Here is a 27512-nt window from a genome sequence, read left to right as displayed (position 1 = left end):
TATCTGAGAAGTACTCAGTGTTGGGAAAAATCACGTGAGAGGTTATGAGGAAATTAAGAGTTTTGCATTCCAGAGGTATGGACAAAACACACTACGAAAGGGCTGTGGCCGTAATGAACAATGCTGTGTGTCTGGGGGACAAGGTGGGAGTGAGGAGGAAGAAATCCAAGTGATGTCCAATAGCAGAGCAAAATTTTAGCCTGACAGATTCATTCTTTAACAGACTACATTTTGTTAACAGACTACATTTCCAGCTGGTTGTCTTTGTAACCAGTAGAAAAGAATCTTCTTTCGTCAGAATTCTGGATGTGTCACCTGAGATACAGGGCTCACCTGCCTTTTCCAGTATCTTTTTTCCATCCATGTTGGGATAAAGCACTGCCCAAAGTTTCTGAAGAGCAGCACAAACCTAAGACAAGCCTTATCGTGCGTTTCAACCACCTAATGCAACACAGTCTCAGACAAATCCCGCTCCTACCATGGCAGGTTAAGGTATGAATCCAAACATGAATTTTGGAATTTAGCTTTTAAAAAGTTTGTGACTGGATGTAGCCAATCACATAGGAACCCCAAATGACTACTCGTCATCATTCCTTCAGGGCAGATGAATCACTGCTCAGGAGAAAGGAACAAACTGCTCAAGAGCGTGGCTGACAGAAGTACTTACAACAGGCGAAATCTCAGGGTTCTTTTTAGAACTTTTGGTGTTTTACTGCAATGTCTGGAAACCACATAACAATACTTGAAGAACATACATAAAGATTCCAGAAACTCATCGACTGTGCGTTTAACTTCACCTCTCAGGGTTCTTTGAAACTACACACCCAGAATGCAGATGCTTCTGCAAAACAAGTCCTAGAGGTACAAGGGAGCCAACCTGATTGGCACTGACCTTCCCGCACTATACCAGAGCTGCTCTGTTTCTGTAGTGGGGAAACAGGTGAGAAGAATTAAGCTGTGAAACTTGCTAGAGAGCCCAAAGACCATGTCTACCAACAGGAAGCAGTGGATTTGTGAAGTGAAACATGGTGCTAAGGACCTGAAGGGCACATTGTTATGTATTTCTGGTGGTGTCACACTGGGCTAAGCTCTAGACTGGGGCCAGTCCATGGACTTGATCTATGCCAGTAGCTGGAGCAGATCAGGTGTATTTGAGGACCATACCTTCCAGTTCAGCTTCACCCAGAGGGAGACTCGCCTGAGAGCCCTGAGACTAATTCTACACTGTGACACACGTATCAGTCAACAACGAAAACTGGAAGATTAATTTCAAAAGTGCTCTGCTGATTCACACATCGAATGCTCACGAAGACACGCAGTCTATGTAATTGTGTAAGACTGGAGCAGCCATTGGAAGGGCATGAACAAACCCGCCTCACAACAGCATCATCTTCCTACATGGATCTGAAAAGTCACCGATACCTCCTCTTATTAGCTGCTACTAACAAGCTAGAAAAAAAAAAACCTTGCTGACAGCCACAGCTACAAAAATCGTACCCAGGCTTCTAGCCCAGAATTTTATAAAACTGATGACCAGTTCTTATTGCAGAAATTACCTTTTACCTTTATAAATGCAGAATTTTAATAATAATAATAATAATAATAATAATAATAATAATAATAATAATAATAATAATAATAATAATAATTCTGTGAAATACCATTTAGAAGAAAGCCACCCCCCAACACATTTATACACATATGCACACGTATTACTTTACCTGATAGATAAACCCACTCATTCTCGGGCTGGCAGACAACATTAGCAAAATGTTAGGGAAGAGAAGAAGATACCTTTCATTCTTTTCCTTATCAAAAGAAGAAAATGAAAAAGTAAATACAACATCACAAGCCCCCTCCCCCCCTTTTTCTGCTTTATATTGCTAAAAACTACCATCAATGTTACAACTCCGTAATTACTCCACAAATATTTGGCTACAGAATTATTTGGTTTTCTATTTGAGAAGTGTTAGTAGCACAGGCCTATACTTCCTCCTGAAGAGTACAGTCTAATATTTTAAAACAGAAATTTTACAGTCTGGGTGAAATACTGACCTTATTTAACATGATAACAAATGTTTTGCTGATTTCAGCATGACCAAAATTACACATTGTATATATTTCTTAATATAATTTAGATGGATGCTGCTACAGACTGTGCTGTCAAGACTGCGGTCTCTCAAATTGGAGAGATCAGGTTTTTTGTTTGATGTTACATTATACCCCAAAGAAGAAAATGAAGATAAAAGTATTAATGCTTATATTTGCAACAAAAACGCTCATTACTTTGTTCTGGTTTTAACTGCTGGTTTCACTTATGAAGCTGTCCTTTGTTTTTTGTTTTGAGAGTGTTTTTATGGAAGAAATAAAGGGTTTACTCAATCTACTGCTATAGACAAACAATGAAAGAGAGAAGCATTAAGGTATAATGTTTTAATTTTAATGACAAAACAAATATATCCATTGACAAAGCCATCATCTCAATTTCAAGTATCTTTGCAAAACAATGCAAGTCCTTACCAAGTTTTAATGTTTCTATCTGTTTTTCAGTAAACCTTTACAAATACAGATGTGATTTTTAAAAAGACTAAAACAAATTGCTTTTACACAAACACTGTTCTGTATCTAGTCAAAAAGTTGTAGTATTAGACAAAAACTTCTAGAAGTCCCTTGCATTTGACATTTTAGCTCCTGATGAGAATGGGGGATGGGGTGGTGTTTTGGTTTTAAGACTACAAGAAGAGACATGACTGCAGAAGATGCACTACCAGCTCTATTGAATCTTATTTAACAGCTAACAAAATATCTGAGAGAAAAATACCAGGTGACAAATTTTGAGATATTCAGTTCCATAAACACTTTCTTCTTATTTATGCACATCTTTGTTCTAAGGGAGGAAACTGACTGAATGAGGTCGCAATACAAAAGCCCCCACCAAGTTCAAAGCTTCATTGATTATCCAGGGGAAGAACTTACAGAACAAAAATGTCACCAATCTGTGTAACACTTCCTATAGCACTTGCTTTTAAGATTATTTTAACATTATTTCTGGTCAGACAACATTTTATTTGTGTTTGAAGTGTCACTTCCAACTTTTTAATGTCTGTTCTTACTCTATTTTTCCAAAACCAGTTGGTTCTCAATCTTGTATTTCAAATTTACCACTTGAGAAATATGCCCAATAAAGCAAGGAAAAACTGTGCCTCGGACAACTGAAACTTTTAAGTTTTTGCTACTTAAAACACACAATAATAACTGCTATGCAAAATGATCCTGTAGCATAACTGCATATGGAGAATCCTGTTTCACTATGCACTTTGAAAACAGTCCTGCAAAATCATCTTATTATGTTTATAACAGTTATATTTGGTTGCGTTTTAGTTAACTTTACAGATGAGACCATCCATCTTCAAGAAAATTTATTTCATTCTTTGTAATAAAAGCCTTGAATCAGCAAAGATTTTAGTCCAGAGTAGTATCTCTGAAGCATTTTGTTTATTTCTGCTGTATAATGATTACAATTAATTTTATTATACACAAAACAGAAAGAAAGATAGCAAATATGAAAAGGACATTACCTCACTTCCAGCGCACTGAATCATGACCTGGGACATGTAAATCACATTGCCAAGTGTTTTAATATCCTCTCCCTCCCAACAACGGATTGCTTCTGTCAGTATCTGTAGTTCAAGTTCTTTCCTTTTCCGCACTTCTTGACATTGTGCCTAACAAACGTAGGGAAAAACACCATGTCCATCAAAGCCATCAATTTGGAGCAGGTTAAGGGTAGAAGTACAGAGTACAGAGAAGACAGCATCTAACCTGAAGCATTTTCATTTAGGTGACTATTACCAATATTTCTTATAAAACTAGTTTTGCTAACTTCAACATTATTACTTTCCCTTTCAAGACACTGGCTTCAATGACCACGCAAATTCACAGTCATATCTCCGTTTCTCAAATTTCTTCTTCCCTTACAATTTAGATGTCTGTACTTCCAACCAGAAAGGGCTGGGCTCAGCAGAAAAGAATAACACAGTTGTCGCAAATACACTTGACTACACAACAAAGCACCTTTCTTCAATAAAAAGAGCTACGCGAATTGTGCAAACTATGAGTGTGTATAAGCCTGTGTTCCTATTTTTATTAAACATCTCCAACCTGCTCTACTAGCTATACACATATTCATTTGAATTTTTCTCAAAAATAATTGTTTCCTCTTGTTTGTCAAGAATGGGATCCCCAAAACTTTTCTGAACAGATAACACCAAATTTTCTGCTTTAAAAAATAAAAAAAATAGATGTCAGCTTACCACCAGCACACACTCCTAACAAGAAGCACAAAACATTAAGTTTATTGTAACTGAGAGCACATTAAGTATACACTTGTGGTAGCTGCAGCGTGGGGGCTTTTTCTGTCTGTTTTTTTTGTTGTTTGGTTGGTTTGCTTTTTACAGACAATAACAGACAGCTCATCTGTCCAAATTAGGCTTCGTGCTCCAATTACTACTAGAAGTTTTGTATCTTCTGAACTTCACTAGCACCTTCCCCCTTTCTCCCTCCCCCAGCTCCACCATTCCCTAGACAAAACCCACTACAGAAAAAACAAAGAAAATATATTCAAGCGTTGCAAAGAAGCCCTTCTTCGTGACACCAGTCACGAGATGGAGATGAAGCACAAGCAAGAGGACAGACCAAGAGGTGCAGAACACTTGTGTGGCTCTTAAATCAGTCTGTTTGCCATAACTCCCCAGCAAATTACCATCCTTACGTAGCCAACAAACAGCATCAATTTCCAGGCATTCAAAAATTGCTTATAAAAACATTTATAAAAAAGTATAAGTTTTTTAAAGCAATAGGAGGGGGAAGATATTAGAAAATATTCTACTTATAGTACATAATCTATATTTTGTCACTCTTACTGAAAGATTTTTGAAGGCAGTCATGGATTTTTGAATATCTGGACGATCCGGATGATAATCCTAAAAACAACAGAGAAAACACACAAAAACTTTAGTTCTAGTAATATTAATAAAAAATTGTAGAGGCTTAACTAAAAACAAATAAACAATTTCGTAAAAAAGAAGGTGTAGACCTATCTGCTCTCTTTTCAGAGCCGCCTTATTCTTGTATACTGGTGGCTTGTAGTAAAATTGAAGAGCCACTTATAACATTCCTACTTATGCTCGAAATAGAGCCAAGAAAGTTTGACAAGACCTAGTGGACAAGAGATTTTGAAATCCTAAAAGGAAAGTGCTTATTTTAAAGAATTTTATTAGGCATGTTAGCTTTGTGAAATTAGATTCCTTACAGACTAGTATGCACCATCATCACTGACTGACAATCCAAATTGTGTGACAAGAAAAAGACGCAAGAGCTTTCTATTTCTATCCATCCTTCACACTCCAAAGAAAATCTAACCTATAAAATGCCAAGGCGGAAAGAGTAGCTCCTCAAACATATTCCTGTATTGGAAAGACAATTTTGGCTGGTGTTCAGTAGAAGTCAAAGTGACTGTTTGGGTGACATGCTTGACACACTGAGGTCCTGAGAAGCAGCAGTCCTTCCAGAAGACAGAGTAGCCTCAAGCAGCATGCAGGAGACACATTCAATGTCAAGTAAATAAAAGATCCTGCACAACTGTTCTAGGAGTGAAAATGAGCTCCTCTGGCTAGTTTTACCTTAAACATTTAGCTTTTACAGGAATTTTTACCGAGTTTTAAACCATTGCAGCCCATATTTTTGATGGCTGACGGAAGAGCAAATAAATGTAATTTTGGGTCCCATCATGTTTGACATGTACCTTTAAAATAATTGTTGTCAAATCATCATTAAGCTGGAACATAAATGCTGATAAGATATACCTCCATGTGCCTTTCAAGTTCTTTGAGTAACGTGGGGTATTTATCCAGACGCATAAAAGGTTTGCTGAGGCCTGTGGTCAGTACAAGGATCCCAGGGCTGCTGGCACCTTTCATCTCCATGAATTCTCCCAGCTCCTCACTGCGTACACAAGATATTTGAGCAAATTAAGATCAAATTACCAAGACAATGAAAACTACATTGGATACTTCATTTCAGTCTTTCATTCACAATGAAATCTGCCAACAAAACAAAAAGCCAAAGAAATCAAAAAGTAATTCAAGTACAAATTAAGCACTGTGAGCAGTTTCTGCATTAAATAAAATATGTGAACAAAGACACTTGCAGATTTGGGGTCCATCCAGGGAACAAGAGACACAGGATCAAACCCACCATCCTAGGCAACTGATGCTCAAAGACAGCTCTGAACAACAATTACAGAATAAAGCCATTTGAGCTATGTAGTATTACTGAGCCCTTCCTTCTAGTAAAATGACATGTAACCTTAGAGATGGTTTACACAAGTAATACACAAGCATAAATGTGCTTACGGCTTCATATTTAACCAAGTATCAATATTTTTAAGGTGTCAAGGCACTAATAGGAAGACACAGAATGTTTCTGAACCTTTTTTCCTCCTACAGGTACATGTTTAATGAACTCATCTCACACACCCAAGGTGTGACTGCAACATGACCAACTAACCAGCAGCCACACAAATGGCACAGCACAGTAGAAATAATTACTGGGCATTCTATTATAAAACGAGTTAGTGTTTCACTGGGGGTGTACTTACACAACACAGCTGTTTTGACAGCAAAGCTGCTGTAAGAAATCCATGCTCTCTAAATACCATGAACTGCTACTTCCCCTGTCCACACAGTTTTTCATATTGGAATCATTTCCAAGAACTGGCCCAGCCCTTCAACTTTTTACATGAACTCACTTAAAAAAGCAGCTCATTCTGGGAATTCCAAGTCACTTTGCTAACAAGGAAACTTAAAATAGCTACATCTTCTGCTTCCTTATGAAGCAGAGGTTTTGGAGAACTATGGTGAGGGACAAGCTTTTCTTGAGAACAAATGACTGGAAATAAAAGGAATCCTCTCTGTGGGGAAACTAAGGTATGGCAGCATCTGGGCTGATTTCCAGACTTCAGAAAATACAAGTTGCAGAAAAACTTGGGATTCTGAAGACAAAATCTAAATAAAGGAAATTCAGAAAGCTGCTCATTAAAAAGATAACATCTTCTTGCATTCAAGTTGTGTCATTCTAGATGTCTGCAGATGGAGTTGCTCATGTTTTAAGCCCGTGTTGTAGTAAATTAACTAGTTCTCCAGAAAACTCACAATAAAATGACTATTCTCATGTGACAGTCCTGTAAATTCTACTCTGAGGTATCCTGAAAGAACTTACTTTCTACTGACTAACAGCATTACACTCCTGTAAATCAGAATTACTACTTAGAACTTTTCTTCCCCTCCTTGGTTATTGGCATAGTCTCATTTTTCAAAGGAGGCCTTAGCCAGCTACCAGATTCAGTACTTTTAGAATGTGTAAAAACAGCACCAAACAACAAACAGCAATAAAGGAGGAATGTTTGTACATCATGGTCACATTAATGAAAAGGGAAGGGCAAGGATCTCCAAACCTAGGGTATAGTGTTTCCATGCAAAAGTAAAAGCAAATCTTGACCTGCTCAATTTCCCTAGGAAAAAAAAAGGGCCAATAAGACACTGCCATAATACACTGAATTATCTGTGAGTCATGCTATATAAAATCATTACATAAAGACAAAACAGACCTCCCTGCCTCCCTCTCAAGACACACACACACACTCCTTCCCATGTCAGAAGTGACACTTAGCTTATTAACATCATTTGTCCAAACAGATGAAGAGAGGAGAATAAAAACATGAATCACGACCTTCCCATCCCAATGTAGGTGCTTTACCCATCGTCCCACCCAGACCTCTCTCCTCCCGGCTGCTAAAGCTTCCCCAAGTTCACAGAAGGCACTTTTCCATACAGTTTACTTCAATGTCAACTTGACTTCAGATTAGTTAACTGGTATTTACTTACACTACACTACTTAAATACATTAAGCACCATTTCTGAATTACCATCACACCACCTCCTTCAGAGTACTTCACCCCCATTCTGACCAGGCCCAGGCACTCCTCAGTGCACAGATTTCTGCAATTCCTGATGTACTCATCTGCAGAGTCAAGAAAGCAAGTGAGGGGACTTCCCAACACCCATTTTGCCTTTTAAAGATGCAAAGAGAAGGGCTGGGCATCCTTGGGAATGCTCACAGCTCCACCAGGCAGTCCTTGCTACAGCCCTCTCAAGAGAGACGTGTCAGCAGCTCCAGGCCTCCTAAATTCAGCTTGCGACATGATCAGGTTTTAGCCAAACTTAAAACCCACTGGAAGACCTTCTACAGTACCTTGCACGGAAAAAAATATAATAATGCAACACAGATAAACGTGAATACTTTCTAAGCTTAAATTTAGACTTAAGAAGCTGGCCAACTCTGAATACCCAGAACCTGAAGACCCACTTTGCCTTATGCTTTCTCAGTCATAGCCCTTACTCAGCACAAAAATCACACCAACTTCAGAACTTGACAACTGATTTGGTGGCACCCTAAACAAGACTCAGGATTTTGACTCATGTTTCAGTTTTACAGCTTTACCAGCTACTTAGTCACTGAGGATTCAGGGTAATTCACTGGAACACTAAGCTCAATGGTGACACGTCCTCTTCTCCTGACTCACCTGGAAGCAGCTGTTTCCAGCAAGGTGATGGGGTGGACAAAAGAGGGTATGGCACCCAGTTTCCATAGGAAGCTTTACCACAGCTCACTGGAGAAAGCCCATTGGTCTTTGGGCACTCAGGGGTTTTAAATTTCAACTCACTGTGTATATGACACTGATCACATGTACGCTACTGCTTTTGTTTCATCCATCAATTCTCTCTGTAAGCACCTCCACCATGCCAGCATCCAAGTACCTGTCCTACTTGATATGCATCTTCAAGTCAACATTTAAACTCATTCTTTGCATCTTGTTTGCTCCAGCCAGATGCACAGCCTCTGCCGCCTAAGTTCATCAACTATTCCCTTTACACATAATCTGCTCCTCTTCCCTATTTCGGGCAGCACAATCCATGTGTGTGTTTACGCAGCTTCTCTTTTCTCCCCAACAAACCAGCACGTTCTACCGGATGTGCCAATCGTGAATACCACAGGCCATTCAATTTAACATTGTTCTGAACAGCGCTGATTTTTGCCTTTAGATTGCAAAGACACAAAAATCCTCATTCCTAATTACTTCGGCCTTCTCCACATTGCTGGGTGCATACAAATGCACTATATAAATGGTATTTGCTGAGCTATCCATTAACACAATGCCTTTTTTTAACTTAATGTCTCTACAGTAGAATGAACGCTGGTTACCATTTCACCCACATTCACATTTCTAATTTTCATTATCACTGTTCCAATGATTCTATGATTTCTTTGTGATTTAAGCATTATGAAACAGATGTGCCTGAAAACAGGAAAACACTCACTGTAGCCCAAATTAAAATTGGCTACCTGGAAAACTGAAATAAAGACCTGGTACTATCTTGTTTTCACTGTCTACTCTGCAATCCCTTTAAGTAAAGGCAGTCTGTGGTTACACAGTGTAGCAGCAGTTTCCAGGCCATTCACTGCTCCTTGACACAAGGTATTTGGCTGTTTTATCACCTCCCTTTTACTTAGTCACAGTATAGGAACTTACATAGCAAGCTTAAACCTCAGCTCACTTGAAACAGACACAAAGTCCTGAAAAACAAGCTTAGCAATGGCATCATCAGGAAGCCTTTTTCACCAAGCAGCGTTGATAGGTGTAATTAAAACTGAATGATGTAGTTTTCCTCCCAACGTTCTCAAGAGGACAATGTTTTCTTTCATACGCTCCAGTGCTTCCTTCTGACAAGTTCTGACATGCCAGCTTGTTTTAGCTCTGGTACAAATACACATGTGTGGATTCTTTTGATACAACTGTACCCCAAATTTTGCCCGAGCGGTTCCATCACGCAGACGCCATTAGCAGTCTGCTCAGGCTATATCAACCTGCTACCTCTACAGTTTCATGGACATCACATATTTGGCAAAATGCACATTATTTTAGCTCAGAGCTTAAAGCAAGCGTCCTTTATTTACTGGCAAAAACCAAATACAATACAGAACATAACAGAAAGGTTTACTTTCAATGAAATATGGGTGGGCAAAAATACTGTTTGAATATGACAATAGTTCACAACTGTTTTTTTTAATTAAGAGCAGCTTAAAAGCCAATGTTGTTGGCTTAAGAGCACAGCTGCTTTGCCAAAGACAAAGGCTCTTTCATGTCATAATTTCAATTGATGCCTGCAAGTACCACACTCTCCTAGGCAGTATATGCTAAATAAAACTCTGGCCCAGAGCTAAGCAGTTTTTTATTTTTTAAAGCATTATTTATCTGAACAGGAAAAACTTTTGAACAGTGAAATCATCAACTTAGTCTCAACTGCCTAAATAAGCAGCTTTTCAGAAAGAGGCAGCTGAGATTTGAATTACTACTTGAGCCATTTCACAGAATAAAATGCAGAGAAGCATACAGAAGTGCCGTGCTTCATTTATCCTGAAATCTCAAGCTGAAGAGTTCTCTCCCCAGTCTGCAATGGAGTTAGTTCCCAACTTGAACTATTGTAAAGGTCACCATGAAAAGTGTCTCTGAGCCCTATTAATATAGCCAAATCTTCCTTAGTACAGCTGCCTCAAAAGCTGCAAATCAGACTGGGGGGAGGGAACAAAACAAGTTCAGATGTGCCTACAGTAGCAGAAGAAGAAAAAGAAAAAAAAAGCCATTTAACCTGGCAACTAAAAACATTGACGTTTAAAATTACAACTTACACTTCCGAAGCAGGTCTCTGTTTGTAATAGATGGAGCAGGAGCTGTCGCTGCTGATGGGTCTGAGGACTGCACACAGGCACCGCATTTTGCCAGCGCGGTGGCACCGTTCGGCTCAGCAACCCCTCAAACCCGCTTTTCACCTCCCAGTGCTCAACCTCCCAGCCCAGCTCCTCTCCCTGGGACTGTTCTCGGTGTCTGACATCAGCCCACAACCCTCGCAGCCTCCGGGATGCACCCAAGCGGGGGAGGCACAAAGGGGTTTCCAGCCGGAGCCGACCTCTATTTCTACGCTCGGAGTAATTGTGATGTTTCAGCTCTGCAAATTTTATCGAGACTGCTCAGTCTGTGATGCAAGCATAGAATATGCTCGGGACATGTTATCAAAGAACAGGAGAATCCAGCCAAATTAATGCTTGAGCAAGCAAAGATCTGTGAATAGCTTGCTTTCAGCTGAAAACTGGCTTGATGCTTGCCACTTCGCAAAAATTTAAAATAAAAAAAAGGCAGCCAAAAAGCAGTAATATATGCCTATGTTTTAATCAAATTCATTTTTCTTTTGGAAACATTTTTCTTCCCTTTGTTTCAAAAAAATAAATGGTGTTGTTTAAACCAAGTTAGAAAGCTTAACCCTCCCCCCAATAATTACATACTTTATGCTGATTACATTGGGGCTGTACTCTCCATATTTCCTCAAAAGAGTTTTATGTCCACTGATCAGTGGGGCACATTAAGATTTTTTTTTTTCATTATGTTATCCACCCTCCAGTGAGTTCTATACTCAAATATCTTTCCTCTTGTCGTTTTGGACAAAGTCCACATAAAATCCCAGCCCTAGCTCCTGCCTTGTCTTTTGCTTTGCTGGAGTTTCTCCTTGCACTGAACTTTGTGGCTTGTGATCTTCCCCAAACAGTAGGGAACTCCTGGGACTCCTTACTCAACTACCTATTTCTGGACTCTGTATCCAGCTGGGTTTTTTTATTTGTGAGAAATTCATTTTTCATGCCTTAAGTTGCTAAGCCTATTTCTTTTACTGGAAGGCAAGTGTTATATTTATGAGCAGAAGCACACAAAGGAAGCAATGCTATTTTGAATAAACACTATGCCCTCAAGGAAGTCCTGCTCTCACCAGCTAGAAAAATGCTCTCCTAAAAAAATAATACTGTATTATATTGGATCACCTGCCCTTGGACACGAACTGCGATTTTCAAACAAAACTATGGGATATTAGAAACTGACAGTTCATAAAATGGAGCTAAAGAGGTATGACTGTTACAAAATAAAGTAAATAAAATAGGGATCACGTACAGTTGCGCTATAGGAACTATGAGATAAAGGAATAAGGAGAATGAGCCAGTGGAAACATGCAGAAGACTGAGCTCCGTCAGAGCCACCACCCAGCGCTACTGGGCAAACGCCAGCTCTAGCCAGTGGCTTAAGACACAATCAGAATAGACGATGACAGACCTAAGGAAAAATGACTTAGTTCTTAAAATTCTTGGTTCATTACACAGAAAGAATTTTAATTCTGGGGAGGAGGGGGTAAAAAATGCAATGGCTCAGAAACAATTCGCAAGACAAAAAGTACCCACCAAATTTCAAGACTGTATAAAATCGGAGAAATTATGTTGAATACCAACTCCTACACCTGAATAAAACTTACAGTGCCACAAGTGGAACCAAGAAGAGAATCTGTTCCCAAACTTAGATTTTTTTGTTGTTGTTCTTATTGTGATTATCAGAGGCAAATACAACCTCAGAAACATGCAGTTCTGGAACCTGAACTCCTGTATGGGCTGTATTAGGTTTTACTCCCATTTCTGCATATTCATGTACACTCAGGTCTCTGATGCTATTAATTTCCATAGCTTGACTACTAACAATTAACATACGGAAATAAAATATGTTTGCAGCTTTGAAGACTGGAACATGAAAAACATTTTATTCATTAAGTAATATAATTAATCCCCTTTACCTCCAACTGTGTATTTGTATAAACACACACACGTATGAACACATAGATGCACACATCCCCTTATTTTGTACTAATTGAATTAAAAAGCCCCATGTTGCTGCAACAACTGATCAAGAAGCAAAAGACAAAGAAGTAAAAGAGGAGACACAGGCTGGCATTCATACTGAATGGCATTTAAAAAAAACCCACGACAGTCACATTCCAATTGAATGCCCCTTTTAAATCTCCAGTACTGTCATTTAGCATTGACTTCAGAAAAATGCTATTAAAAAAAGAAGCTTTTGACTAGAAGTCCAAAATAATTCTAAGTTAACATCAACTGGTTTTATCTATACATATGCTTACACACACCATCTTTACCAGGTGTCAACAACATTTTAACAGGCACTACAACATTGCTGTTACAGTGATCCAACAATATAGCTAATGCTTCAAAATACAGCCGTTTTTGTTTAAGTTGCTTTTAGACAGTGTCAGTAAAAATAAAACTAGTATGTTTTACAGAATGTAAAAAACCAAAATAGAGATAAAGTTTCATCTCACGCAATTACATAGGAAATATTTTGTTTCTTTTTTTGTTGGTACAGTTCCCAACAAAAGCAAGTGAACTTAATAAACCACATAAAATGCTGACTTTGTGACATAAGAATCTAACTTAAAATTATCTGCTATGCTTCTTTTTGTAAAAAGGTTTCAGAAGTATAGTTAATGCCTATCTGTTGAGTTTATGAAGCACACAGAGTTCACAGCAAGAAATAATCTGCTGTAGACAGTAAGAGTTCACATTTCACATCAAACCGCTCCAGACTGCTCCTTTTTCTCCTCTCTCTAAAACGCTACTGAATAGCACAGCTGTTACAACCATGATACTTAACTCCAACAATTCAGCAAACATCTATTTGTCTGCCGTATTTTTGCTGGTATTAAAACACATGTAATGCTTTTGGACCTTCTGGTAAAACTACACCGCAAAACCAGCCAACGAATCACTGCTGTTTCTTAAAACTCTTCAGCCTCGGTCTCTGACATCTCTGAAAAACTCCAGTTCACTATTAATCTAGTATTCACTGCAGTATAGTTGTTTCATTATTATTATTACAATCATGACTATCCCCAACCCTCACAGTAAATTTTATATCATTTACTAATGATGCTTTTACACAATAAAAGTGTTTCAACTAAGTAGGCAAGGAGATAGTTCTTAGTATTTCCATTTTCTTTACACCTTCAATCAGTTTGTTACTTTTGACAGAGAAGTCTTGGTTTTCCCTACCTTTAAAACAATGTAATTAAAAGTTTTCTTGTATTCTGAGAGGAAAAGGTTCAGAACTGCTTAAAGCCACCTGCTGATTTCTTCATGGTAGCTGTCTCAAGCAGAATTTTTACTCAAGCCACTTGGTACCAACAGCAACAGTGTTCAACAGAAATGAAGGGCTTAGAATAAAAAGCTGGCGTAATTAAAAAAAACCCAGCATTTACTTCTGTTGATTCATGCCTGGCAACACAATAGCATTAAACAGAAAGCCGTTTATCACAAGTTAACTCCACTTGAGCTATCTCTTACGAACCATACAATTGCTTTGAACCTACTTCCATATTTGTATTACTTAACTGCTCTATGATATAATACTTATATTGACTTCACCAGGATTTGATATCAGGGCAACTTTACAGACCAGAAGCCAATATTTTTAAGACAACCCATGCTAAAAGCAACACAGAAGAGAAGAAATTTTACTCTTCACCATCTGCAAAACAAGTAGCTTTCCTTCCATGCATTTCTATCACAGTTTCTCAGAAATGGCTATTCCCTCTTTTTTCCAAGAGTTCTGAAAGTTGCGATAATATTACATAAATATCTCCAAATCTTAAGAGATGTAGATGGTCACTTTGCTACTACTTGCCATATTCCATCTATAGATTAAATCCCAGACCTCTGTATAGAAAGAGCATAAAGGCACAAACAAGTCTAAGATTATTAAAAACTCCATAGGCGTGGATCACCTAAATATTTTACCATTTACAGAAAGCAGTACTAGAAGTAGGCCATCTGAAAGAAAACAAACAATAAGGGGTTTCATCAGGGCATTTTAAACATATTCTGTCTTGTTTAATTTTAATTTGTCATTGCTTCTGACGAAGAAAAATCCTTCTGCTTAAATTGCAACATCAATATGCAGCTTGATTTTTCGAAGTGGGTTTGGAATACAGTTGCCTGTGTTACTAGCAAAAGCGATAGTTCAGAGTATTTGGTAGCTAGAAATTTTTTTTATTTATACTATTATGAGTAAAGTTCACAAATTGTCACATATTGTTGCTGTTAAAACAAAATGCAACCTCTTAGGAGAAGCTAACACTTCAGAAAACAACTCAATTACACTGCTCTTCGTTTAGGAAGACCTAAGAATACTCAAAATACATTTACTTTGGTCCATCACAAGAAGACCAAAAAAGCGAAAAGAACAGATATTCTGCATTTGTCCTATGTATAACGTTTAAGAAAAGGTCATGGTTCTATCCTCCACCACAAGCAAACACAAATAGCCCCAAATTAACAGTTGCTGCATCAAGTGCTCATCAGGAGAATAGATAGAACAGGTCTGTGAAAGCAAAGTTATTCAATCAAATTCTGGTCTCAACTCTCTTCCCTCAAGGCAATATAAGGCATCTTCTGTGCAAATTCAAGGTCAGTCCCAAAGCTAAGCAACTTCCATCATCTTAAATCAGCATTCTACTTCTTACAAACAGGAAATACAAATTTTGTAAACCTGAAAAGCTCACACTCCTTCCATATCACTTGAAAGTAAAGCAAAGTGTGTATCTTTATAACATTAAGTACATGCAAACATACAGGCTTTTACAGGGCTAAGTTACAGTTCACTAACTGTCTACTAGTAATCATGTCAACTACGCTGTAATCCCACAAACTTGTTTTGATCTTGACATTTTTTTAAACAAAGATGACAGTCAGTACAGTTTGTACTCAAGAGTCCAGCATGTGGTATTCTTCAAATGAGAAAATGCTCTGAAATCATTGATACGTTGATAACACACTGCCAAAAGTGACGAGCTGGTCCTGATCACGTGGAACAGCTTTGTGTTGTGAGGTTTGGTTTGTTTGTTTGGTTTTGTTTTGTTTGGTGTGTGTGTGGTTTTTTTTAAATACACATTTTTTTCTTGAACAAGCTCTAACCATACCAAACACACATCAAAAGAGACATCGCAGCTTTACAACAAGTGTATTTTATGCAGTTTTTTTCTATTAGACTTAAAAGACTGCAAAGTAAACATACCTGTGTTCTGTGAGAACATTTACTGCTGATGGATGGTTGGCACAGTAGGCAAGGTATAAGCTTTTCATTTGCGGCATCAAATTTAGAAAACACCCTCCAACTCTCTGTTGAGCTTCAGGCAACCTAAAAAGAGTAATAAAGATTGAATTACTGTAATAATTCTATTAATCTAATACCAAACAGACACAGAAATAAAGCCTGGAAAAGCAGTCTGTGTTGTTTTGGTTTTGTTTTGGTGGTGGTGGTGTTTGCTTGCCTTTTAAATACAATCAACTGATAGTTCTATGTTGTCGCTGACCAGCAACAATACTTTTCTCTTTCTTCTTTACAGCTACAACCCTGTAACAGTCAGAACTGATTATGCAAACCAGGATCGGCAGCATAAGGTACATATCTGTAAGATGGTCATTAAGCAAATTTTTTTCAAGAATTAGTGGCAATTAGCAACTTCTATTGGAGTTTGGTTTACTATCAACTTATCTATCTGTCTGAACAGTTTACTATCCACTTATATATGTCATACCAAATCTTTAAAGCAGTATTTCAGCACTTGGACAAAAGTGGATGGAACAGCAACAGGATTCTCTTCCTCTACCATACACCAGAGAGGATAGGCTTAAAATATTCATTAAAATATCTAAGTACCATATTAAGTTCTTATAGCACAAATAGATGCTGGTTACAGTGCTGTAACAGGCTGTTTTTAGACAATTGTCACTCATCTTGTTATTTTAAGGACCATAAAGCAATTTTATGTCGGTTCATAACCAAGGCAAGAGTGCTGCTTTACCACCATCAGTACAGAAATACTTCCTGTAACTCATACTTTCTTCATCTTTCATGCTCAAATGCAACAAATTTGCTAAGTAGTGAAGGAAAAACTCATAATTCTGTTTAGAAGAGGTTATTTTGTCTAGTGTAAAATGGTTCTTAAATAACAGCAGTATCACTGGCTTCAGAAAAAAAAGGTGACTCAGCAAGAGAAACGGCATTTAGCAGAAAAGCTTACTTTCACACAGTCTTGGTGAACCTAATCAGTTTTGATCAGGTTTGTCAGCAGAATATACACACGTTTATTCACATAAATAAGGGAGGACGGGGTATGAAGAAAGCAGTGTATTTTTCAAAAGGTTGTAGCAGGAGCTATCATCTCAAATTGCACTAAGAAAATATTTAGAGTATAAATATGTGAAATCGGTTGCGTGGCACCAGCTTAGACATTTACTTTTTGCTGATTGTACCAGTTCTGACTTCTGATTTTGCATCTGTATGGCTGGGGGGAAACAACAAGAAAAATGCAACTCTTCCAGTCGTATTCTTAGTATCTTGTTAACCTGCAGACTTCAGATGCAAATAAAAGCACACTCACTTTTTTTAGATCTAAAATAATTTTCAAGTTAAACACAAACTGATGGAAAGAAGAACATACTCTAAGCAGCCACGCTTCCTTACTGCTGCCATAGCACCATTCTCAGAACTCAGAATGCTTCCTATGTGAGAAAGAAAAAATTGGACAATCAAGCAAACAATATCGTAAGGGTGTCAGAAAGGATGAAACCCTATTATTTTCTACAGAGCAACTCCCACTTGAGGAGCTAAGCCTCTCCAGCACCATATGGCCAACTGCCAGCTGTATAACCCACGCTGAAGTTAACCAGAAGAAGCGACACCGTTTTCAGCAGTCCTAGAATACAAGCTTGTCCTTGATGCCTTTTCTAAACCTATTGTACAAAATGTGCAAGGAGATGAAATGTTTCAATTTTGCCATATATTTCTTCTCCTTGCATAAAGATTGCATCTCCCAACATAAATATGCCCAGTCTTTGCTTGAGTCTTTTTGCAAAACAAGACGAACTGAGGCTTTTGTTTTGTTATCACCCATTGGACAATGCTCTTAAAACCAGTATTCCACACTGCTCTAAAGCCAGATGAGTCCTCAGTAAGTACTCAACAGATATACTGCCAGCACAGTCAAAGGGTTTCATGCTAACACTGGTTCCAATAATCCTCTCCGGAAGAATATTATTTTTATTAAAAAATACCTATTTTTTAAAAAAGTTGAGATTTTCTGCAATTGTCCTGAACATGTGCATAAAGTCTCTAAACATCAATATTCACTGTATTCCCTCTGAAAAAGTGAGATATGCTCCAGTGAACCCCATTAGAAAGAACAGTTCAGCTTTCCAGGACAGCCGCTCCCCCAGGCAGGGGATGTTTTAATCTTGCTCAAGCACAGTCCTCTTGTCCCACTCCATTGGTTTGCTCACAGGGATTAATTTCAAATTTCAAAACAATAAATCTGTCTCTTACTAAGCTGTTCAGCCCCCCTGTACAGTGTGGGAAGACCTACCCAGTACAAAACCAAAACTGACTGTATAGGTGTTCAGAACACCAGGCAGAGGAAACACGCTTCCATATTTGAAGGTAACAGTCATTACAGACACACAGAAAACAGCAGCTGAATCCCCAGCTAGCACATCATGGCAGATAGAATCACACAATCATTTTGGTTGGAAGAGACCCTCAGGATCACCAAGTCCAACCATAACCTAACTCTAGCACTAAACCATGTCCCTAAGATCCTTGTCTAAACACCTTTTAAACACCTCCAGGGATGGTGACTCCACCACTTCCCTGGGCAGCCTGTTCCAAGATACACTCCAATTACATTATCAGTGCTCCTTACATTAAAGTCTAGGGCCCGTATTTTATTGTCTGCATCCTTCTTTCTCTTTCCAGAAAAGCTGAAATTCTGAAATCAATAGAGTGGCTGCTCTAGCAGGTTTTTTAGGGGAAAACCAGGAGCAATCCCCAGCATACGATTCCTACAGCCTTGCAAGCAGTATTTCCTGCCCAGCAGCTGGTCCCCTTCAATAAATCTAAGCATGAGCTAATAATACATTCTTTAAGGAATAGATGCAGCAAAATTCCCGAACTTTGAAGACATACTCAAGGCATACAACTCAGTATTAAGTAATAAGAGAAGCCAACAAGCAGTTGCTGAAAATGGTTAAATTGTGTTTTCATGCTGTAGTGCTGAGAGTGAATTTTGGCTGTTTGCACCAAGCAGACATCTGTTTCTTCTCAGTCTGCTGTTCTTTTAGCAGAATGAAAGACTGACATTATTCTCTTTTACATGTTGCACACTCATTTCAACTTTATACTGCACATTCTTTGTTAAATTAAGATGATTAAAAGACTTCATGAGGGGGTGGCAACTCATCCCCTTTGACTTTTCTAATCCATGCATTAGTTGCAAGTGTTATAATATTTTAGAGGAGGAATTAATAAATTATCTACTTCCTTTTAACTGTTGAAAAAAAAAAAACCACACACCAAACAAAACAATTTAAAGTCTATCACCACACTGCATAAACCTTTCAGTAGTTAACGTGTCCTGTAAAGAGCATAGTTATTTTACAATTTATTCTGAAGTTGTTATCCCAGTATTGCTTTCATATTTGATACTTTAATTAAAAAGGAATTGCACATTAGTATTATATTTATACATATATAAATGATAATAACTTCAGTTATAACAAGGCCAAAGCCATGTTTTGATTCCATTTACAGAATTAGAGAACCATAAGAAAGGCTCTGCTGTTGTACACATGCTAGAGGCATCATCACACGACTGCATCTCAACTACCTAACATTACCTGCTTGTTGGAGCTACATCCAATAGCTATCAGTCCTGTTTCTCCAGACTTAAAACAAGTTCCCACTGTATGACAATTTGTGAAAAGAAGAAAAAAAACTTGTTGCTCAATCATGCTTACTTTAAGATTCTAATCAAAACCATCGATCAGAACTGAACTAAAGCTAGACTAGCAGTTGACAGAGAAATAATGACATTACAGAATATCTATTTATGTCCTGCAAGTTCTAAAGAAATATGCCTTAGTTTTCGTATCAGTGGACATTATAATATCCTGAGAAAGGCTCTGGAAAATGTGATGAATCCAGACAAATTTAAACACAGACTAACAGAGGCAATTTTAAAAGAAAACTAGATAACAAAGTGTAATCAGCATTGTATGTTTTGTTTTTTAAGGAAAAGATCAGGTGTCCATAAATTTCACTTGATTGTGAGGTTACCACAAGAGTGTCATGCAGCAACATATGTCCCTGTATATATTTGTGTATATATAAACACACACCTGCAGAACCTGCCACAAACTGGAAACTTTCTGTTATCTGTGTGGCATTTTCTACTCTTCCTCATCTCCTCCCACAGAAAACAGAATCTCCTGCCCATCTCTCAGCCTCCTGAAGGAGCTGGAGCATCAATGACAAATTTACTATGTTTGCAGGAGGTCAGTACAGAGAAATGGCTCGAACGTAAAAGCTGATGGCAGAGAAGACCCAGAACAAGTGAAGGTCTGAAAAATTATAAAGGGATAATTGTGATTAACAACTCTGCACAAATGGAGGCACTATGCAACTTATTCACAATCCACCGCTCTAACTTTTAGTTCTCTCTTCACAGCCATACCTTTTTCAGTATTTGTCTGTTTGCCTTCCCTCTCAGACAACAGTTAATATGTGTGCTTGTTTCAGGCAGTCTGAAGACACTATGTTCAAATTCACTTATGCTGATAGCCTCATTTCTGTTGATACAATAACCAAACCCAAGGGGTAATATCAAGATAAAACCTTAAAAGACTTAATTAGTATCTGCACTCCAAAACCAAACCTGAAACACTGATTAGTTTTGGATTACATTTAAGCAATCTCTGTCTCACGCCCTGACCTCCTCCCCAGCTTTTCTCTTTTTAAATTCCCATTCCACTCCAGGATCATCCTAGAACATTAAGCATCTGCTTGCACTCAAACACAAAAGAAAAACAAAGTTATTGTGACTGCAAGAGCAGAGACATGAGGGAAAGAGAGCGCAAAATCCAGCTATGGCTGTTATGGCACAGAAAGAAGTCTGTGATACTCCCTAAAAGACAGCCAGTGCCCCCAGTTTGCCATAGAGGGGATGATACCCAAGCAGTTTGTGCAGGCTGGTGTCACCAGCCAGCCTGTGTTGTATGTGTGTCCCCTTACTGAGGAGCACAGACATTGACTGGCAGCTTCTATTCCCAGGTGAACAGAAGAATTTTTTCTTGGAGCAGGAGACATCTGTTCAATCTCCTACTATTATACAATAATACCTAAAGAGCAATATTTCCAACAAAGATCATCTAGAGCAGCCCAGAGATGACCTGACGGACACTGACTTTGTTGGTTCAGAGATTCCTCTGCTGCGTGTACCATGGGAGAGCTGAGCTTTGGCACTGGATCACAGATCTGGAAAGAGACCTAGAGCACCAGATCACTTCCTGTCTTCGAGAGACCAGAGCATGGAGCACTCTTGCTCTGTTTACTCTCAGAAATCCACCCTTTTGCAACCGAAGATGCCACATCCCTCTGCCTTGTCAGTTACAGCTTTTCCCCATGCATCAAAGCACATTTGATCAGTCAAAAGCCACAATTTTGAGGCAGACCAGCAGAAGATTCTCACTCACTGCTAGTTAGACTCCTTTCATATGCCACTTCTGTTTGGTGAATAAAGAAGTCACAAAGGCAGCAGTTAACCCCAAGCAAACCCGTGGGGTGGTGCCCAGCATCCGGGCAGGCAGAGAAGTGTCATCCCAGGGCTGTGACAGATGGAGCAGCCCACAGGAGCACCACAGGGACAATGCGACTGAGGCCAACCCTGGCACATTCACAGCGGACAAACCTTCAGCAATGCACCAGGAGACTTTTAAGGTTGGGGGTGCGGTGGGAGGGCGGCACGCCATCAAAACCAAACCACGTCCCCAAACAACTCCTTCCCCCAAAACACACAAAAAGCCCACTACAGCATTATGTGTTCTGAAAACAAAAGAAAAACCCGAAGACATTTGACATCATGAGGATTAAACAAGCCAACACGGCATGAAAAGTTTCTGTCAATGAAGCACATGCCTCTTAAGTCGTACATTTGTCAAGAGAAAAATCAATTGACAAACTGACTCGAGTGGGGTGTGGAATTCAAAAAACATTCAAGTCTCACGCTCAAGAAGAGGAATTTGTCAAGCAGCATCAGCTGGCAGCACCACAATTGGCATTTGGTCATCCTGACACGTCAGGTTAGAAAAAATACCACATTGGCTGCTGCAGTATGAAGTGCTGAATGATGGAACTATAAGCCCTCTGCCAAAAATAAAATAAAATGATAAATCTATTCACAGCCCGGGTGCTACTCTGAGTTTACAGAACAGGTTCAGCAGCCAAAAAAACATGGCAAAATGACAAAAAACAAGGCACCAGGGCAAGCATTCTTCTACATGATGGGAATTATGATGCATTAGATTCAAATCAGGAGGAAGGTGGACAATCAGTTCAATATGCTATGATGAAAATTAAACTGAAAATACAACTTGGCATGACCAGCATATTTATAAAAAGAAAATAACACAAAACATTTGCAGCAACACTTCAATAACCCTGGGGCATCACTTCCTCCGCCCACCTACTAGCATCCATTATGTTCCTAAAGTATTACACAGCAATATTCCACTTGCCAGGAAGAAGAAATAAAGGACATGATGATGAGGTGCTCTAATACCGTTTAAATCAAGGAAGAAATTCTAAATAAGCTTTCTGAGCTTGAAGCTACATGATAGTATCACATTGATCTACATACCAAGTTAAAAAATGCTTGCATTAAGTGTGGCAAACACACCTCCACTCTTGTTTTTAAGATCACCTTAATCAAATTTTTTTTAAAGATAACAGGTACTTCATTTCCCAAACTTCTGATTCACAAGAACGAAATAATGGTAAGAAGACAGTGAGACAATAAAATGCAGTGACAAGAGAAGAAAGGAAACTTCTAAGCATGTGAATGAATGGTCATTCTCAGGGATTCAGACACCTAACTGATCAAGTCTAATTTGCCAGAAAGAATATCCTTCTTTCTCCAATGGTGTGGAAGAAAGGCCATTTCAAGAACACTTCCATTCCACTGCTGAATATTCATCTAAACTACACTGCCCTCCTTCCCATTCTCTCCAGTCCAAGTTGTCTACAGGCAGAAGAAAGGGTGAGAAGCCAAGTGGCAGGAGGACACAGGATCCAAATTCAGCTACAGACCCAGGCACACATCGCTGCCTCAGTAAAGACGCAGCTCGTCCTTTGTCATGACAAGGCTTCCTCTTCATGCAGAGCAGCTCAGAGGAAAAGAAGAGGGAGAAGTCAAAATAAGACACACAAGTCAAAATAAGACACACTGAGCTGATCCAAAGTCCACTGGTGCCAAAAGAGGTATTTTCTCCTCCACCCAAGACATTCATTCCCTCTCACAGCCACATACTCCCAGCAGACTGAATCTCATCTAAACCCTCCATAGCAATTCAAATTACTAACTTGGCAGAACACAAGCAAATTTGGATTAGCAAGTTGCCTTAGCTCACCATGTGGTCAGACAAAACCAGAACACAGGCAAAGGAAAGGACGCAACTGAGTTCAAGAACGGGAACTACACTTTCAGTGGAGTTTAAACACCAGGTAACTGTTACGACAACTCAAACGTGATATGGTCACCTTCTTACTTAGACCCCCAAGTGCTGAGGTATAAGCTGAAAAATATCCAGGTACCACTTCAGCCTAACCTATGGAAGGAGGATGGGTGTCTTTATCCCCTCATTCTGCGCTTCATGCTTCCTATATGGTACAATATAGGCATCAAGGCTATTTTTTTATTCAGATTGCTCTTTCTGACTATCCTGCATGCCACTCCCAGCACATTTGGATGCCCACCATTGTTCAAGACAGACAAATACTAAGCTCAAGCATTCTCAGACACCATCCTTCATCCAAGTCACCCCCTCCTCCACTGTTCCACTACAACATAAGGTCCCTTCATTCTTTCTCTAAGAAAATAATTGAAATTCATGCTTCTAAAGCAAAAAACCACCACTTTACTACAACTTCCCCAGTGGTATGCAATTTCACCTGGGAAATTCAGAAAGTTGTTTTCAAACTACATTCAAATTCCTACATCTGCATTTGCGTCTTAGAGCCAATACTTATCTGTGCAAGCAGTCGATGCATTATCCAAAAATCTATTACTGCACTGCTGTAGCAAATATCCTTTAAGTGAGAGGAACAAAAATTATGTCAAACAACATACATGACAAGTAAAATAATAAAATATTTGCTTGTTAGAATTTTACATTATCTGGTATGCATAGTACTTACTTGGTGCATTCTTCTAAAGACTGTACAAGCATTTGCTGGAAAGAACTTATTTCTTCCAGGTTTCCCATTAAATATGAAGTATTTGTTGAGTTTAGCCTGGAGCCAAAGTAAATAAAAGGTGTTTAGGTCTGCAGTTATTGACTAATTGTGCTCTAATAAAACCCACAACCTTAAAAGAAAATGCTTACTGGTTCTTAGATCAAGAACCAGACTATTTTATTCAGCAAACAAACTGCATAAAAAGTAAGCCCTGTCTCACAAGAATCTCACAATCCGCAGAAGAGACATTGACAGTGAAATTTTGACCATGTAAACCCTCCCCAATAGAAGAAACATCTCAAACTTCATTTTAAAACAACAAAAACTCAAAACAAACTCACTTTTCACTGGCTTGCAATGATCGCAGGTAGTTTGAAAGCATTGTTTGTAGCTCCTTAGCATATTCGTTTTCTGTTTCTAGTATATTTTGTAGCACCTACAAAAAATGACAGTTGCTAATTGGTATTTTTAAGAGATACTTCAAAATGTTCAAATCAACACCAGTTTTAAAGCATGCCAAAGTTTACTTAGCACTAGGAAGACTTAAATGAGCGCTCCTACATTAAAAGTTTAAATATTAGCAACAAAGCTTTGAATGCTATACATCCATGAAATTCACGGGAAAAACCCCACCACCCACACACAATAAGCCATTCTTTAGCTATATTCCAAAACAAGTGGTAAGCTAACAGGGATTTCACTGCACTAACAACTTTTACTGTAAAATTTGAAAGCTATAAAGAACATTCTTCTAAAGCTAGGGGCACTTATTTCTCCTATGTACTTCAGAACAGCCAAAGATCAGATATGGGTAAAGCACAACAGAAGTTGTAAGAGAAATGAACAATTAGTGTCTTTTTCTCAGTCTCAATTACAGCACATTACAACTAATCTCGCTAGCAAAGTGTTTACTTATTCAGATGAGCCATTCTATCTAGAAGGTCTGAAAATTAACAGATTTATAAGTATCAAGTAACTGCCAACTTTATTTAGCAATATGATTAGCAGTATTGCATTCTTTTTAAATGGGGCTGGCTAACCTTCCACTGGGAGTGCAATATACACTACCAGGAGAAAACTGCAGACTGATGCAAAGCCAAGAATTGATAAAATATAGCACACACTTTGGTTTTTTGGTTTTGTTTTTGTTTGCTCGTTTTTTTTCGCTGAATATAAATGAAACAACTGGAATACCCCCAAATATGTACAACAAAACATTTTACTGGGTCCTGTCCCAAGGAGCCCACTTTAGGATATCCTCCAACATATTCACATCAAGTTCTACTGTGCTTCTAAGCCAGCAACATATTTTGCCTCCAAAAAGTTAACGATTTAGCAAGAGAATCATCAGAATTAAATGTAGTTCAACAAATGTAGCTGAGCTTTGAAAACTTTTTGCTGTTCACTGGTCGTAAGCCACACCACAAACCTCATTTTGCTACATGCCATATTTGTTAAGCCTACAGTAATATCTCATTTCAGCATTTTATAGTAACAACTGTAATCGAGTCCATTATGCACTGTTGTAGTCAATACTCTTTCTTAGGAAATAAAAAAAGCCATTCATTCCTAAATGCAAACCTGATGAAATAACTTTAAATAGTTCAGTATGTCAATGAAGAATTCACTGTTCCTTTCATTGGTGTCATTGATTCTGCTTACTCCTTGAATGCTGCTATTCATTTGGAGAGAGGGAGAGAGACCACTTTTGAGTTCATTCTTTTGTTGGAAATCTGAATCCTGAACTGAAGATTAAAATGTCTCCATTCTCTGCTAAACACTGTGACAGAAGAATGTCACAGGGAAAGTTATGGCTTCTAACTAGGAAACTACAGCATAAAGTACTATATAGGCACACAGATTTTAGAAAAGCCAAGGTTTTCTTGACCACCTAGACCGAGGCAGGGGAGAAAAAAATTCCACTGATCACAGCACTAATTAAACCCCATACTCTCTTACATCTATATAAACCAAAAAAAGTCACTGGTTGAAATGAAAATATAAGAGTACTTAGGATCCATGACATTCAAAACTGAATGCAAGACCTATGTTTTCTAATATGGCTTTTCCTACAAAAATCTCCCAGCTCAAAGTCATTACACAGCCATTAGTAGAGAAAAGGAGATTGAAAGCTGAGAACAAAATCGCAGCGTCCTGATGAAGCACTGAACAGCATTAAAAGACATTCAAAGATAAAAATCAACAGATTTCCTAGAGATCTTGAAAAGCTGCACCACCACTCCGTTTTCTTGAAGAGTTATTTCCATTTTTTGCTATAAACATCTGTCTGAAAAGCTTGGAAAAAACCTAGTTTCATATTGGACACAATTCCATTATTTTTCTCTGCTAGTTTGAATTTTTGAGGATCCTCTTCGCAATACAGAGAAATGGGATTGGAGAAAAAAGACTTAAAGGAGAGAGAAAAACAAAACAAAATCAGGAAAGCTTAAAAACTAGAATTACCGCCCCCGGTAAATTCCTGGAAAAAGAAAAGAAATGCAACTATAAATAAAACTATGCTACAAAGCCTATGCCGAGTACTAGATACACTTTATAGTGCTTTATGTCATTGTATTTCAGCACTACACAATACTTTAGATATACACAGTTTTAAACACCTCCCAAAATACATTAAATCAATTTCTTTTTTTTCTTCCACTGCATACAGCATTCTTTTGCTTTGAATATCTTTTTTAAAAAAATAATCTTGATAACATAGCTCTAAAACATGAGTGCTGTGAAATCTCACATCCTTCCACAGCTTGACTCACCCACCTCACCAAGAAGCTACGAGGATTAAACGCTTGGACTGTCCCTTGAAGCGCTAAGTAGTCAGTATCGCAACTCACTATTTTGGCACCAGAGCACCCTTACGTTCCTCACATCCACGTCTCGCCCGCATGCTCTAATAATCACCTTTCTTCCCTTCCCTGCTTTCTGTGCGTTCTGGCTGCTGCAAGATCCCATGAGACCTCGAAGACCTTGTTTCCACAACTGCACCACAACATTTGCACAGATGACAGCGGGTACCCAAAGAGCAGCATTGAAGTGGCAGCTTTTGCAACCCGTAGCGCTGATGAATGGCAGGCACAGACAACTGAGCTCATACAGCACGAGCTCCCTCAATCACACGGCGTGGAGAATTCAAGCATGGTTAACAATTCAGTCA

General features: G+C 38.5%; 1 protein-coding gene across 8 annotated transcripts in view; it reads right to left on the bottom strand.

Annotated features, from left to right (window-relative positions):
- The window catches only part of ARHGEF7 (Rho guanine nucleotide exchange factor 7), a 130914-nt gene that overhangs the window by 26989 nt on the left and 76413 nt on the right, over positions 1 to 27512 (bottom strand). For 7 of the 8 annotated variants that reach the window (XM_065058717.1, XM_065058706.1, XM_065058735.1 and 4 more), the window contains 7 exons: positions 24685 to 24779; positions 24305 to 24400; positions 16073 to 16195; positions 5865 to 6003; positions 4923 to 4982; positions 3579 to 3725; positions 1722 to 1808 (listed from right to left, as the gene is read on the bottom strand). In XM_065058717.1, coding sequence (XP_064914789.1) covers positions 1722 to 1808; positions 3579 to 3725; positions 4923 to 4982; positions 5865 to 6003; positions 16073 to 16195; positions 24305 to 24400; positions 24685 to 24779 — 747 coding nt within the window. Of the gene's footprint in view, positions 1 to 1721; positions 1809 to 3578; positions 3726 to 4922; positions 4983 to 5864; positions 6004 to 16072; positions 16196 to 24304; positions 24401 to 24684; positions 24780 to 26231; positions 26235 to 27259; positions 27326 to 27512 lie in introns of those variants that run through there. The other variant, XM_065058762.1, reaches the window with a different exon arrangement.

Source organism: Columba livia, chromosome 1 (assembly GCF_036013475.1).
Source record: "Columba livia isolate bColLiv1 breed racing homer chromosome 1, bColLiv1.pat.W.v2, whole genome shotgun sequence".
NCBI lineage: Eukaryota > Metazoa > Chordata > Aves > Columbiformes > Columbidae > Columba > Columba livia.
Note: the sequence above shows the minus strand (reverse complement) of the source record. Positions and strands in the feature narration are given on the sequence as shown.